Below are 14,726 nucleotides of genomic sequence, written 5' to 3'. Positions count from 1 at the left end.
ATTAAGCTAAGCAATTTGTCTATGTGGGAAGCTATGTGTGAATCAGATAAACACACCAAAAGAGGCCGTTGTCCAAAATGGCACACGACTTCCAACAAATGGAGAGAAAAACACAGGTCATGTCTATAGCCAAGAATTATAGACACATTTCTGACATTTAATCAATGACACTTCTATACAGTCTCTCAAAGCAGTACTCTGAGTAGACACCTGTGTTTAAAGTCTAAAGGAAGGTTGTAAAGCAAGTGAAAACTCATGCGGCTCCATTTATGTGCTTTATAAGTGTGTTGCATTCCACAGGCTGACAGCTGTCCTACCTGTTCTTGGGCCTCCCCAGCGGGTTGTTGTAGCGCCGCTTGATTTGTGCTGCTTTCTCGTGTAAGAGCCGTCGTCCCTTTTCCCTCGGCCGGCAGATCTGACAGATCCACATGCCTGGTGAGCCAAAGGGGGCAGGGTTAGCCACCATCACACACCCAAAGACGGATTTTTTTTACAAGGAGCTATTTTCATTACTGTGAACGGGGAGAGGGTGGGGAAAACAGGGTTGCAGGGGTGGAGATGGCACACGTACCTTTTGGCATCCGCAACAGTGGGGGGTCACAGCACTCCATGTGGAAACCCCGGTCACAGGAATCACAAAACAACATATTCTCCTGTAAAGAGGCACAGAGCGAGAGAGAGAGCGCGAGAGAGAGAGAGGAAGAAGGAGGGAAAGAAATGGGATCTGTCAAAAATCTTCCAACATTTTGACCAGTTGCACATTCTCTCAGCTCCTGCACACCAGGCTTGAGGCTGAGAGGGGGTTTGACTGACAGCTGAGCAGAAGGGGGAAATGACCACGGCGCCGCTGTCCAAACCTGCCACGCATCACAAGCCCGATGAGAGGCCAGCTCAGACCCAGCGACCTGCCGCCAGTGCAACCGTTTGCCCTGCCCCTCCCATGCACACCAGAACAAAAACAATCCGTGTGTGTGTGTGTGTGTGTGTGTGTGTGTTCTTACCGCATTCTTGCCCTGGTCCTGGCAGTTGCTGCAGGTCTTGCACTCGATACACTGCCACCACAGAGCTTTGACCCGCTCCGTCAGCTCAGGGGAGAACTTCAGACAGGATGGGTGTCCTGGGGAGGACAGAGAGAGAAAACCTTACAATGGGTCAGCCGAGCAGTCCAACAGCCACAGTTAGCACACTTTGGATGGGGGGTGGGGGGTGGAGGGAAGACTGGAAGACAGGTGCAGCTCAGTGCTTCTCCTACAGCTAATCTACACAGTGTGTGTGTGTTGTTATAGGAGAGTGTGTGTGTGTGTGTGTGTGTGTGTGTACTTGGGGGGGTGGCAGGGTGGTGGAGGCTGAGACTCACCGCTGTTGCCACAGTCCGCGCAGGAGATGAGCTCCTCCGGCTTCTTGTCGCGGTTCTGCTCCTTGGTCCCCAGACAGAAGCTGCAGATAGGAATTGGCTCAGCCACAGGCTGAAAGATGGAAGTAGGGAGAGAAAGAGAGATAAAGAGAAAGCAGAGGAGAAAAATGGGGGATGTGGGAGAGAGAGAGAGAGAGGGAGAGATAGAAAGAGAAAGAGAGATACGGTCACTCACTTCTCCCTGAAACGGAGGCATTGTGTGGCAGTGACCACACTGCAGTCACCCTGTGGGTCCATATAGTCACACTTCTGTCTATCTGGCCGGCGCTCCGCTTGTCACGGAGAGAGTGCGCCGCCAGTTTTAATCACACTTCATTCGGTGCGTCATATGGCACGCCAAAGCCGTGTCAGTGTGCACGCCACAGCGACGCTCGCCATCACACCCATTCACCAGACACCAACGCATGACACGTTTTAATGATGTTGAAATCGGCACACACCAGATCTTGTCTTTCAAACGTTCTTAAGTGTGTGTGTCCGTGTGTGTGTCCGTGTGTGTCCGTGTGTGTCCGTGTGTGTCCGTGTGTGTCCGTGTGTGTCCGTGTGTGTCCGTGTGTGTCCGTGTGTGTCCGTGTGTGTGGAAGAGAGTGCTACGGAAGAACCATAGCTGGAGGAATTGTTTTTCTTCCGCCACATGTTGGCCAGAGAGGAGAAATAATTTCTCTGTGGAGGATATGCAGAGGGTTCCTCTTCAAAGGGAGCCACAGAGACCTGTTTTGATGCTTATTCTGTAGCCTGCCATCTGACATACAGCTCCTGGATGCCATTAATCTTTCAACACGTACGAGGGAGAGAGAGAGGCAGAGAGGGAGAGAGAAGGAGGGAGGGAGGGAGGGAGAGAGAGAGAGAGAGGAGATCAAGCATGCACCACCCAAGATGAGCTTCTCTCTCTCTCTCACACACACACACACACACACACACACACACACACACACACACACACACACACACACACACACACACACACAAAAGAGGGAGTAAAGCAGGGACAGAGAGGAGCCTGAAACGTGAGAAAATGGATTCCAGCCAGTGGTCGGGAAAGCTTTAAGCCCTGGTCTGTCCAGATCTAAAAGCTAATACGAGAGACAAACGGAGGTGTTGCAGAGAAGAGTAAAGGAGAAGACAAGAGGAAAGACAAAGAGGCAGAGAACAGGAGGAAGAAAGAGAGAGAGACGAAAAAAAGAAACTGACAGAGTGAGAGAGATGGTCTGCTTAAGCATGGGGCCAGGGCCGGTGGTGGTGGGTGGGGTGAGCAAGCAAGCAAGCAAGACAGTGAGTGAGTGTGAGAGTGGGGGAGAGAGAGAGACAGAGGGAGAGAAGAGAGAGAGAGAGAGAGAGAGAGAGAGAGAGAGAGGAGAGAGAGCAGGTCCAGGCAGAGGAGAGACAGGGGAGAGAAGGTGATTTATTGGGTTCATTTCCCTCTGACTCAGGCTCTCGAGCTCATCGCAGGACCACGTCTCGCCCCAAGGAAGTGCTGAGGGGGGGGAGAAAGGGAGAGAAGAGAGAGACTGAAAGGGTGAAAGAAAGAGAGGGAAAAATAGAATACTTCTGCACAAAAACAGTCCAGATGCTTCAATCACCTCAACTGCTTAGCTACAGCTAGCCTAATCGGGGCTTGGTCATCATGCAGACTCCATCCCCGTTTCTCTCCAAAGACACTTTCTTTCTCCCCTTCATTTTCTGCTCTCTTTTTGAATTCTCTCTTCAAAGGAAAAAAACATTCCTTCACTGCCACACCATCCTGGCTTCAAAAGCCATTCACTTGTGTGCAGACATAAACGTCCCTTGGGGCAATTATGGTTTGAGTGACACTGTGCAGATTGCTGGGTGAAAGAGATTTTTTTTTTCACTCTTCTCCTGCAAACACACAGATACCCACCCCTCCACACACACACACACACACACACGGAAAGAGACACAACCACCCACACGCAAACAACCGCTTTGCATTTTCCAAACTTTAGCACACCGAAATCTCACTAGCTTTTCTAGCTTAACTGCCCATTACCGTCTGTTCTTGTAAATACAGATTTGTTTACTATAATAAGCACCTTTTCTTCTGCCGAACTGCTTAGAGCTGTAAAATGTCCCAGAGGTGCTTAGATTTGGATTCAGAACAACTCTCCTCTCACTTCTGGGCTCTGTTTGGGTGTGACCACAGTATCCCAGTTAGTGTGTCTGGAACTGCCAGCAGCGTAAGCCGTTGAGTTGAGTGTCTACACTCAAACCCTAATCCAGCTGGTTAAACCAGACCCATGGAACTGTAAGGATGTATTAGCAAGGAATACTGTGGGCGATTATATGAGCTGCCACCACCAGGCTTGAACTCTCAGGCTGAACCACTGGGGCACGTGCTACCATTAACCTGCTCAACCTGTACAACGGCCTCATCTCACAAACAATCACAGGGTCACAGGGTTAACAGACTCAACCATGGAGAAGATGTTCAGCAAACCCAGGCACGCGCACAGGCGGGCACACACACACACACACACACACACACACACACACACACACACACACACACACACACACACACACACACGCGCACGCGCACGCACGCACATCACATGTCAACCTAAGAACAAAAAGGAACTGCAGAAATTCCACCAGGTAGTAAGACTATAAGCTGAATATGAAGTGCTCTTCACGCTGCCTGACTTGTCAGTCACAAAAACATTATCTTATTTTGATCCTCAACACACAAACTATGACCAGCTCTCTGGCAGAATGGAGCAAAAGGGAGATTAAAGGGAGTGGGGGGTGAGAGGAAAAAAGTGCCCCAAGGAAGGAGAGAGAGAGCACTAATTATGGCACACGATAAAGAGCGAGAAAAGGGGAGAGGCAGAGGAGAGGAGTAAGCGAGAAACCAGTGCGTGAGAGAAAGACACTCGTCCTTGCCGTCCTTGTCTCCATTCTAGTCAAGGTTCTTATTAACATGTGAAGCCGATCTCCCTCACCCTCTGACTAAAAACACCTTGAAACTTAGGCTAAGGCCTGTCCCTTCAACACCCGCTCATTGGTCATGGAACAGGATACACACAAAATCTAAAACTGTGAATAGTCATACCAAAGCTCCGGCCAGATGTCTGCAAGGAACACACTGCCTTTCCCTGCAAACGCCCACACACAGGTTACACACAGTGTTCGTGTGTATGAGAAGGATAGGCAGGCTCTGGAGATCCCTGTGTGAATTTGTGACCTCAAATTCCCCTCCATTTCCCCTGACTTCACACCTTTTTTTCTGTTGATCGCTCACTCCTTTCAAGACGGCCAATGGTCTGATGTAACTTTAAACTACTAAGCCGTTCTTAAGTCTGAGGCAGAAAAACTATATATCCACTCATTCATCTCTGTTGCTTCTGTTGGCACTTCACACTCGGCTGGCAAGTAGTAGCCTGGAGAGGCAGTGTTGTGCCCACATGGCACTGACACATGGCGGATAATCTCTATTGATAAACCAGGCTCAAGCCGTCTGATTATGGATTTACTGCAACCTGCTCAATTCATGATACCCCTGACCACAAGACATTAGGCAAGAGGGAGCAAACTACCCAGCCATTATACACACATGTTGGCTTGGCACAGGAGAGGATGCTTTGTGATCTAAATGCGTGCTGTGCTGTGTGTGTGTGTGTGTGTGTGTACTATGGCGACCACTGCAACTACTTTAATGTCCGATGAGTGGCCAGTTGGCTTGGGGCCACAACTCATTCTCAGTGTTTTGGTTGTTGTTTGGCCCGTCCAGTTACAATGGTAGGCCGCGGGATCGAGCTCTGCTGCTCTTATGATGATGAAAAGATGAGTAGGAGTAATATTAAGAGCTTATTGGTCATTTGGCTGCTCAGGGCAAACACTAACAAACATTAATGGTGCATTTTCACTAAGGGGTAAAACCCTGGTGACTAGGACTTCTCTAAGGCTGGACCGGGGCCATGGCCCAAACGGCCTCAGTTAGGGCTGAACTAAGGACCTTTGGAGTGGAAAAAAATGCAACATTAAAACCAGAGAAATTCTAAAACAGACAGGTAGCGTTAGTTTAGGCTGTTTAGCAACGGATAAGAAAGAAAGACTATCTACGAATAAATCGAAACTTTGCAAAAGAATCAAGGACACCGTTTTCAACTATTTGTTGACATGTCGTTTTCCTTTCTTTTACGTATATTAAGAGGTTTCTAGCGGTGTTGTTCTGTTTGCGAATGTCCCCGATATTACAACTGATGAAAACAGAAGGCAATTCACCAGAGCTTACGCCTAAGGAAAAGCCTGGGGCTGGCCCGATCTTAAACGGAAAAAGGCCATAGCAGAACCAGTCGTGGTGGTTAGGACTTCCCTCCAAAAGCCCACACGGCAACTGACTGCTGTCTTGTCTGATATATTGACATGGCCATGAGAGATGAGTGTTTATTGACCTCCGTGAATGTGAATGTGTGTGTGTGTGTGTGTGTGTGTGTGTGTGTGTTGGCCGGGGGGTGGGCAGCTGAAGGAAAGGATTGCTCATTCCTCTATGTGTGCAAAATGTGTGTGCATACAAAGTGCTACTGCTTCACTGACATCAGCCAGATTGCATGTGTGTGTGTGTGTGTGTGTTTGTTCAAGCGTGTGTGTGTTCATGCTTGTGTGTGCGTACGTGTATGTGTCTGCAGGTCCTGAAGATGACATGAGCGGCAGGTAATCAATGCTCAGTGGTCTTCTGCATTCTAGTCGGCTTCGTTCCGCTGCTCCCTTTCACCTTGAGCCAAAACAACAACCGAAAAATAAATAAAACAAAGCATGTGCTCCGAGCTCGGCTTCTAGAAGGCCACACATGGACAGCAGACCACTGGCGACGTCTACAGATCTACGCCGCTGGTGGCCTCGGCATCAGTGCCAGGGAGAGATAGAAAGAGACAGAGAGAGAGAGAGGATGGTGGCGTCGCTCTCCACATGACACACACACTCTCAAGCGTGTGCATGAAGCATCAGGGGGGTCAACTAGAGGTTGGGACGGTGTGGCTTTCACACGTCCTCATGGTGACCGGGCCTAGGGTGGGGGGCGGCTGTGTTTGGGGGGTGGACACATACAGGTTTAACCCTGCTGTGTAAGTGCATCTAACACACACACACACACACACACACACACACATTAAGGCCCATCCCACCTAATGGCTTTTCAGATTCACACGGCCGTCATCGGCGCTTGCTGCAGCTCCCAAAAGAAATGAGCATTTGCTATCTATATATCCATGACCCTGATTTGACTCCCACCCCCCCTCATGGCCTGGCAATGACCCCCTATTAGCGGGCAGAATGAGTGAGCGAGTCTGGCCGTAGCTGTTTGAATAGAGCGGTGTGTGACACAGTCATTCTGGTGTAGAGTACACAAATCCACCCCCTCCTCCTCATCCACCCCCTGCAATGGGGTCAGAGCTAGTGCTTAGCCATTTGTTTTGCTTTTTTTTCCCCCCCCCTCTCTCTCCCTCTCCCTCTTCATCTTGCTCGCTCTCCCCCTCTTACTAAATCACAACCCAGAGAATGCTAATACTAGCCAGTAATGAGCTCTCTCTCCTCTCCCCTCCCGTGTCCAAACACAGCAAGTGTGGCAGGCTGTCACTGAGAGGAGATGAGCAAACACAGGTAACTACGCGAATGCAATGGCGCCTTAAAAAAAAAGTTAGCTACTTGACACGGAGCCACCTAGCCGTAAAGCATTCTCTTATTCAGCACGTGCCACAGATTAGATCCCAAATGCTGTGGTGCTGTTACCCTCCCCACCCACCACCCCTCCTCCTCTTCCTCTTCCTCCTGCTGCTGCTACTACTACTTAACCAAGTGCCCCATTTAGGTGCGAGAAACGGCTTACGCCCACTTCTTATCAGAACTCTGTTTGAATTGGCGAGGTGTGGTACAACACATTCATCGCCTGCCAAGCGCTCACTCAGCTCCAGCACTGCTTCTATCCTAGCCTACTGTAAATATGCTAAACTACACTCTGAGCGCCATTATACTGATACTGTTCCTTGATGTTTTCACACGTGCAGCGGTGTAAGTCAGTGTCTCTGCTACCTGTCTGGTTTCCTCTTGCACGCTGGGCTATGGAGCTGGGAGAGTCGCAGAGGCTAAGGTGCCTCCAGAGAGAAAGGAGATCCATAGCTATGGTTCATCCCCTATCTCAGGGCTTTAGGGTAAAACCACAGTGGATGTCTTAATACCATAAAGGTGTGATCATGCACAACTAGAAGCCCAGCAGCTAAACTACACGCCTATGCAGGTTTAAGAGTGGGCAAAAGCACTGTCTGACACACATCTTCTGTCAGACATGGCTGGTACATTACACATGTATAACTGATATACGACTCAAAAGGTCTACTGAATGGGCAACTCTTGAGTCGTGTGTGTGTGTGTGTGTGTGTGTGTGTGTGTGTGTGTGTGTGTGTGTGTGCCATGGGCATACATATGGAGGCAGTGGCAGGTGTACTTGTGTTTGTGCTGTATGTACTCTGAGTACGCATACAGGTGGAAGTGCGTGAGTCCTGTGTATGTGTATGTGGAGGGCATGTGTGAGTGTACTGTGAGCGTGCATGGGTGTGTTTGCTCTGTGTGCACGCATGTGGGTGTGTGCTGTGCCTCTAGGGAGCAGACACTGAGTCCTGGCTGGCTGTTGTCTATCGGGTTACAGCAGTGGGTGTGTTCCCTGGCTCCTGTCGCCTGCGTGTCTGCTGCTCTGCCTCTTGTCTCATGCTGAGTAGCCAGCTGAGAGAGAAAGAGAGAGAGAGAGACAGAGAGAGACAGAGACGCACAGAGCAAGCGTCTGCCCAGCCTCTTCCTCTGCCACTGGCTGTGACGCTACCGGTCTCTTTTCCCGGCCTCCCTCTCTCTCCTTCCCTCTTCCTCCCGCTCTTTTTCTACTAGCTCCTACTCCCCTCCCTCCCACTGCTCCCTCTTTCTAACCCTCCCTCTCTGCCTGCCTGCCTGCCTGCCTGCCTGCTTCCCTCCCTCCTTCTCTCCTTCCCTCTTTCGCTCATCTCCTGACAACTCCTGACAGGGAGCAGCCTTGCAGCTGGTCGCCAGCCTCGGCAGGATACAGAACCCACGTGACCCCCGCCCCCACACACACACACACCCCCCAACCCCATTCCCTATTCTCTGACCTCTTCTCATCTTTTCTCCTCCCCTCCTCTTCACTCTCCTCCACTGCACTCCTCCTTTCCTCTCCACTGGTTCTGTTCACTCTTCTTCTCTTCTCTGCCCCCTTTCATCTCTTCTCCATGGCTCTCCTCCTACCGCCTCTCTCTCTCACCATTCACCTTCCTCTTCTCTTTTTGCTCCTCCTTCAGCCTGGAGATCTGCTCTGGAGGCTGCGCAACAGCTCAACTAAACATTGGTGAAGGGAAAAGCAGAACCTTCTCCACCACTCGGCACCCTTCATGTATCTCCATCCCTCCAGAAGGTGGGTTGGGAGCCTTGCTGTCGTCATGGTCGCTACCTGCCTGATCCTCTCTCCAACAGCTGCAGCAGCGGGGGCGGGTGGACGGAACGATGGTCGCTCTTCCCCGACCCACAGGGCTGATGCACCATGGGAGATTAACTCTTTCCGAGGCCCCTGCCGACTGCGTGTGTAAATTTGACCTTGTGCTGCCAGCCCGTAATCTTCACGCAATCCCTTCGCACGCAGGTTGATGTCTGCACCATGGTGCAGCAGGATTAGAAGACACAGCTCATATTCTCATCAAGGACCGGCGGCAACAACCACACTTTAAACTGTGCCCGTGTAAAATATTTCCTGTCCCAATGAGGACCGTTAGTGAAGTCTATGCAAGGTGCAGTCAGTCCTGTCGTGGAGAAAACAATGGGGATCCACAGCCATTTAGGCATGATTTCAATGGTACTCAAAAATGCACCTACACCAACACCAACATCACAAAACTACAAAAGATACTCCTTCGCAATAAGCCAAGTTTCTAGCCATACAAGCATCAGCAAGTCACATGAGATAAAATCAGTTAAGCAGCAAAACCACAAGGCAGGAAACGGTTCCTCTTGTAGGCTTTGGACAGTAAACGCCAAGTCCTGGTAAACTACAGGTGGGAGTGGGCCCGTACACATTATTGTACATACATATGGACCCACAAACAGCATTCAAATTCACATTCAATTCCGCAAGGGAGTGTAACTGAACCCTAAGTGTGACCATTTTGCACGATTGTCTTGGGCGAGGTCAGTGATGCTAACTGTGAGCGATAATCAATAAACAACAATAAACAAATAAACAAGAGCCCCTGACTGAGACGTTGCAAACAATCCAATCCAGACACCTGTGAATGCTGCCACCCGCACCAAAAAGTTGGACTGACTGAACGTCTGCTGGCAAGCCAACTCTGGTGCACTCTGGTTTGAAGTGCAAACACGATAGTAAAAAATCAAAGTGTGTGAATCCCCTGCTCCACGTGATGTGGAATAGAGATATAGTGAAAAAGAACTGGTTAAAAAAGGCACCTCTCTACAGTACAGATAAACAATTGTAATCAGGGATTTGATCCCATGACCCAGGTAATTCTGGCAAACCTAGGTACATTAACTCAGAGTAAGTGGTGAACCTCCTAATAGAAGGCAAAACAAAGCCATGCAGCTGTTCTACGACCACTTACTCTGAGTTAACGGCTTTGTCATTAAAGCACATACTTGGAATACCCCCCAGTTAATGGTTGAGATCACAAATTTAGGGCAGGACCACAAATGCACCCCATTATTTGAATGAATGTTCTGTTTTTACTGTGTTTGTCCTGCTTGTATAGCGTGCAGTGATCAAATAATGTTAATGTATAGTATACATTAGCAAATAATGTAAGTGCAGTATACATCAGCATTAGATTGTCACCTTGACCATCTTTGTGTTCTGGCGTGCATTTGCAATCATCTGGAATAATCTGGGGCACAAGCGTTGTTGTGCAAAAACTGTTTTGACAAGGGAGAATGCATAACATTTACCAGTGGTCATTACACAAAAATGATTTCAGGATAAGCACTCCTGGACAGGCTTGGGATTTGTCCACCACTGGACCCCCAATCAGGTAGGTGTCTATCTGTTTTCACACTCTCGACCGGTCTCACTCATGGTCCTGTAACAAAACAAACATTGGAGATGGCCGTTTTCTAGGGCTCTTACCTTGTCCTTCTCGTGAGAAAGCAGGCGGACGGGCGGCAGCGTCCCGAGCGCGACGCTGCCCGTGCCGTCGTTTGGGTGCGAGGATGAGCTGCGGCTGGCCAGTCGGAAGAGCGGGCCCTGCTTGAACACGCGACCGTGTGCCACGGCCCGCTTCAGCGCCACACGCAGCTGCTGGTGGAACAGACCCGGTGCCAACGCGCTGCTGCCTGAAAGGTAGGCCGCCACGTCGGCCTGGCACTTGAGGAAGCGCTCGATGCTCTTGATGGAGGAGCCACCAGGCTCGTGCAGACCATCCAGCGCGCGCTTGATCAGCTTATTCCAGTCCAGCCCAGGCTTCTTATGAAACCCAGAGCTGCTGCTGCTGCCGCCGCCTCCACCACTACTACTACTACTACCACCACCGCCCCCTCCTCCTCCACCACCTGATCCTCCCCCACTCCGAGGCTTGGGCAGGGCCAGTCGGCCCGGGTTGTCGGGGTCCTTGTAGGAATTGAGCCCCTTGTTGGACACCTTGAGGATAGCACCATCCTTGACACTGAGCTCCAGCTGTTCCAGCACCGTCTTGCGGTCGAGGCCGTGCGACATGGACACAGCATTGCAGATGCGCTCCTCGGACGGCCGCTGCTTCTGCTTCTTCACCTTCTTGATGGCCTCAAGGATCCAGGAGGTGTACAGCGGGTTGGCCAGCTTCACCATGTCTGCGGTCGTCAGCGGGTCTGCGGCCAGACCCCCAACCTATACACCTGCACAGGTAAAGAGCTGGGCCTGAGCCCCCTCGCACCTCGAGCCTCCCCACTCTCGGCAAGGAGGCTATCCTTTGTCCTGCGGCCGAACAGAGAATTCTTCAGAGTCTGAGCACAAGCAGGCAGACGGGGAGCAGCTCACCATAGCATAGGCTACCCCCCACCGACCCCCCCACCCCCAAAAAAACAGACCCCCGTCCCGGCCCTCTCCCTTCTCCCGGCAATGGCGGGATGGGCAGAGCTCGGTGCGGATGTGGAGGCAGGTGGAGCAAGGCAGTGAGTGGTTGCCTCCCGCCAAGCCCAATCACCCACAGCAGTAGAGACACACACACCCACCCACCCACACACACAAGTCCCCAGGGCACACTTGAGGCTTAAGTCCCCTCCTTGTCACTGTGGTTGCCCCTCAACGGGGTCCGTCTGCCGGACCATCGTGCTTGAAAAAGATCAACTGTAGTGTCAGGAACAGGTCAGAGACCTTTTCTTCAGCAAATGAACCTTGAATGTCAAAGATGTAGATTTCAGTGGGCAGTAACTCTCCAGTATTCCTTTCTGCTGTCTCCTCCCTGTCCTTCCTGGTTGCAGAGTTGTATCGTGGCAGGATCAAAGCAGCAGATCTCACCCCTGAAAGCAGCAGGAACTGGCCGTCTTTATACCAATCGTATCTCAGCAGCCAACGTAACCTGTGGGTAACAAAGCACATCAAAAGGTCAGCGATGGAGGACACAGGTCAAGACACTAATCTTTTGCCTCTGTGATGCTCTACAGATCGGCAAAGGCCATGTTCTAAAACCCCACAGACAAACAAGGAAATTAATACGAACCATCATGTTATAAAACATATATATCCAGCATATGAAACATGGCATACCTGCATCAAAATGACAGAAGCCCATGAAAACTGAATATATGTATGAAAAGTCACACAGATGCTTTGCAGGGTTGCATGATGCACACAAGCTTTGCTGTTAGGGTGCACATGTAATTATGGAATAACCCCTCCCTGCAGGATCTTGTGGCTCTGCATCCCACACCAAACATACTGCTGGAGGGCCAAGAAACAGCAGTGGCTCAGGCATTCCGCCACACAAACCCCAGCTACTTCACAAAATGCTCCAACTTTTTTACCTTGTGTAACCAACAAGCACTTCTGCACATATTAGACTAGCTATACATATGTTGCTCAGCGTTTCTTTCAAATAGTCTTAAAGAAGCTCTGAATGGGCTAACAACACCTGTAAGTTTCACCACACCCAAGTTACCATAACTGAATCAAATGGAAGTCTGATTTTCTTGACAGAAATAACGTCTTATAGTATAACATATTTGGCAGAAATATGTATGTGGAAACGACCACCATGCACGTGAGATGTAAACACTTACACTTAGATAGTGTCGGTTAAAACCGTTTCAACCTCTAGACCACTGTCCACATTATGACCGCAAAGACAAACTTTTTGAGGAAAGTAAATATAGATTTAACAGTTATGTTCATTCATTTGTCAATTTACACAAGTAAACTGACGACATAAAATAACACATAGTAGTAAGCTAAGTTAGAGTAGCTAACTAGCTAAGGTTAGTGTTTACACTGCACAGCTGAATGACAGAGCCCAACTAAAGGATTTATCAAACACTTATTTACATACTACGACTGCCACTCGGCGCGACTCTGTTTACATTGGTCGTGTTAGCTTGTAGCAAACTCAACTTACAACACATCTTCCCGCGAACTGGTGTTGTTATTAGCCTCGGAGTGCTCCAATATAGCAACAACGTGTGATTTGGACTGGGGAAATTGTCCATAGATACGATCAACAATGACGTGATTCCTCCAACGACCGCGGTTTCAAACAATAACAGACAACAAGCACTTGGAGTTTTTACATTTCTAATGGCTGGACTGAAACCCTGCTGAGAAACCGCGGCCTACAAAGACACAATGCAAGTTAGCGTACTAGTCGCCACCATGGCTAGCGAGTCAAGGCGAAAAATAAAGATTCCTGGTGGAGCGTTGCGACTTAGCGCTACATTTGACATGGCCGCACGGCCTGCTTCAGCCTCGGCCAATAGTAAAAATCCTTCCCCCGCAAGATCCGTCCTTACACAAGCCTCGTAGCTCCCCCTTTTCCCCACTTCCTTCCTCACTATCACCCACCCTCCCACGTAGTGCCTGCGGTGCGGTGAAGACAAGGCCGTTGAAGAGAAGTAGGCCTCGGCTCACTCACCCCCCACCCTCCCTACCAACCCCCCTTGCCCCCCCTCGCGGTCTTCATCTCTCCGTACCCCTTTCCCTCTACCTCTCGCGGTTCCCAGAAAGGCAGGACGGGTCCAGTTCGCCTTTCAAAGAAAAAGACCAAGAGCCTTCATATATCCATCCCCTGATTAGCCGCTACTCACCAGAATTTCTTGTCGAGTGGCCGGGCAGAATGTGCCAGAAATCATTCGAAACACAGACAACAACAAGCCCAAAAATGCAGCCAGAGACCAATGGCTCCGGAGCTGACGCCATCTTTGAGTGAAACAGGAGCTTGGCTGGTGGGGGAGGGGGGAAACAGCCAGACCAAGGGACCGTCTGCATATTTCAAACTCGAATCTGGGAGAACGGGAAGAAGGTTGCGACGGAGGGAGACAGGGAACGTCTCTGTTGTAGATGTGAAGGGTGAATATCCGTTGTTCATGTGAAATGGAAGAAAGGGACAGATGGTGAAGAGGAGAAAAGGGTAGGTGCGCTCGTGTGTGAGCTCACATCACATTTAAGGGAGCGTCTATTTTTTTTTTTTCGTTTTCGTTGCTGCTCGATCATGGCACAAGACAAAATCAAAGGAACGGAGTGTGGTTTTAATGTTAGAGGGTATTTAACAACTGAGAGGACCCCCCCACCCCCAAACACACACACCCGCACTGCCCGCCTGATTCTGCGTTGAAATGTAGTTGTCCTGTTTTACAGTTCCTGCCGCGGAGAATGAGCCAGTGCCACATTCCCATTTTCTAGTCATGAAAGAAAAACATGGCACAGTTGCCAGAGGAAGTATTCATAGCAAAACAGACATGTTTATGTTTGGCACCGATCGGTTACAACCACAACGAGGTGTTTTCCCTACAGAAACATATGGTGACCCATACAAACGCAGATTGTAACACGGACATATTCAATATGATTAGTTGGATGGCAGGTGATCCACACCTTTCCCGCCAGTATTATACTTTTCAGAGATAGAGCTGTTTAGCAGTCTGGCTGGAAAACAGGCTACAGTGGGAAACATTTAGAAGTGCCATCCACGAGTTGTCGCTGCATAGGCAATACAAAATCATGAAGGTTATTGGCGAAGCAATTTGTATAAAGTAGCCCACTTTGTATCATGATATCGGAATGAATGATGCGTGAATTGCAACAGTTAGCTTACAATTTGGAATTGATGTT

General features: G+C 49.8%; 1 protein-coding gene across 2 annotated transcripts in view; it reads right to left on the bottom strand.

Moving 5' to 3' along the window:
- The window catches only part of kat6a (K(lysine) acetyltransferase 6A), a 28,409-nt gene extending 14,492 nt beyond the window's left edge, over positions 1 to 13,917 (bottom strand). The window contains exons 1-6 of one of the 2 annotated variants that reach the window (XM_031570407.2): positions 13,703 to 13,917; positions 10,560 to 11,985; positions 1,358 to 1,466; positions 1,002 to 1,117; positions 572 to 653; positions 318 to 432 (exon numbers count right to left, since the gene is read on the bottom strand). In XM_031570407.2, coding sequence (XP_031426267.1) covers positions 318 to 432; positions 572 to 653; positions 1,002 to 1,117; positions 1,358 to 1,466; positions 10,560 to 11,255 — 1,118 coding nt within the window. In that variant the 5' untranslated portion in view covers positions 11,256 to 11,985; positions 13,703 to 13,917. The remainder of the gene's footprint in view (positions 1 to 317; positions 433 to 571; positions 654 to 1,001; positions 1,118 to 1,357; positions 1,467 to 10,559; positions 11,986 to 13,702) is intronic. The other variant, XM_012815906.3, reaches the window with a different exon arrangement.
- Positions 13,918 to 14,726: the final 809 nt, after the last annotated feature.

The sequence above is a fragment of the Clupea harengus genome, chromosome 7 (assembly GCF_900700415.2).
Source record: "Clupea harengus chromosome 7, Ch_v2.0.2, whole genome shotgun sequence".
Taxonomy (NCBI): Eukaryota; Metazoa; Chordata; class Actinopteri; order Clupeiformes; family Clupeidae; genus Clupea; species Clupea harengus.
This window is presented reverse-complemented; position numbering and strand designations above follow the sequence as displayed.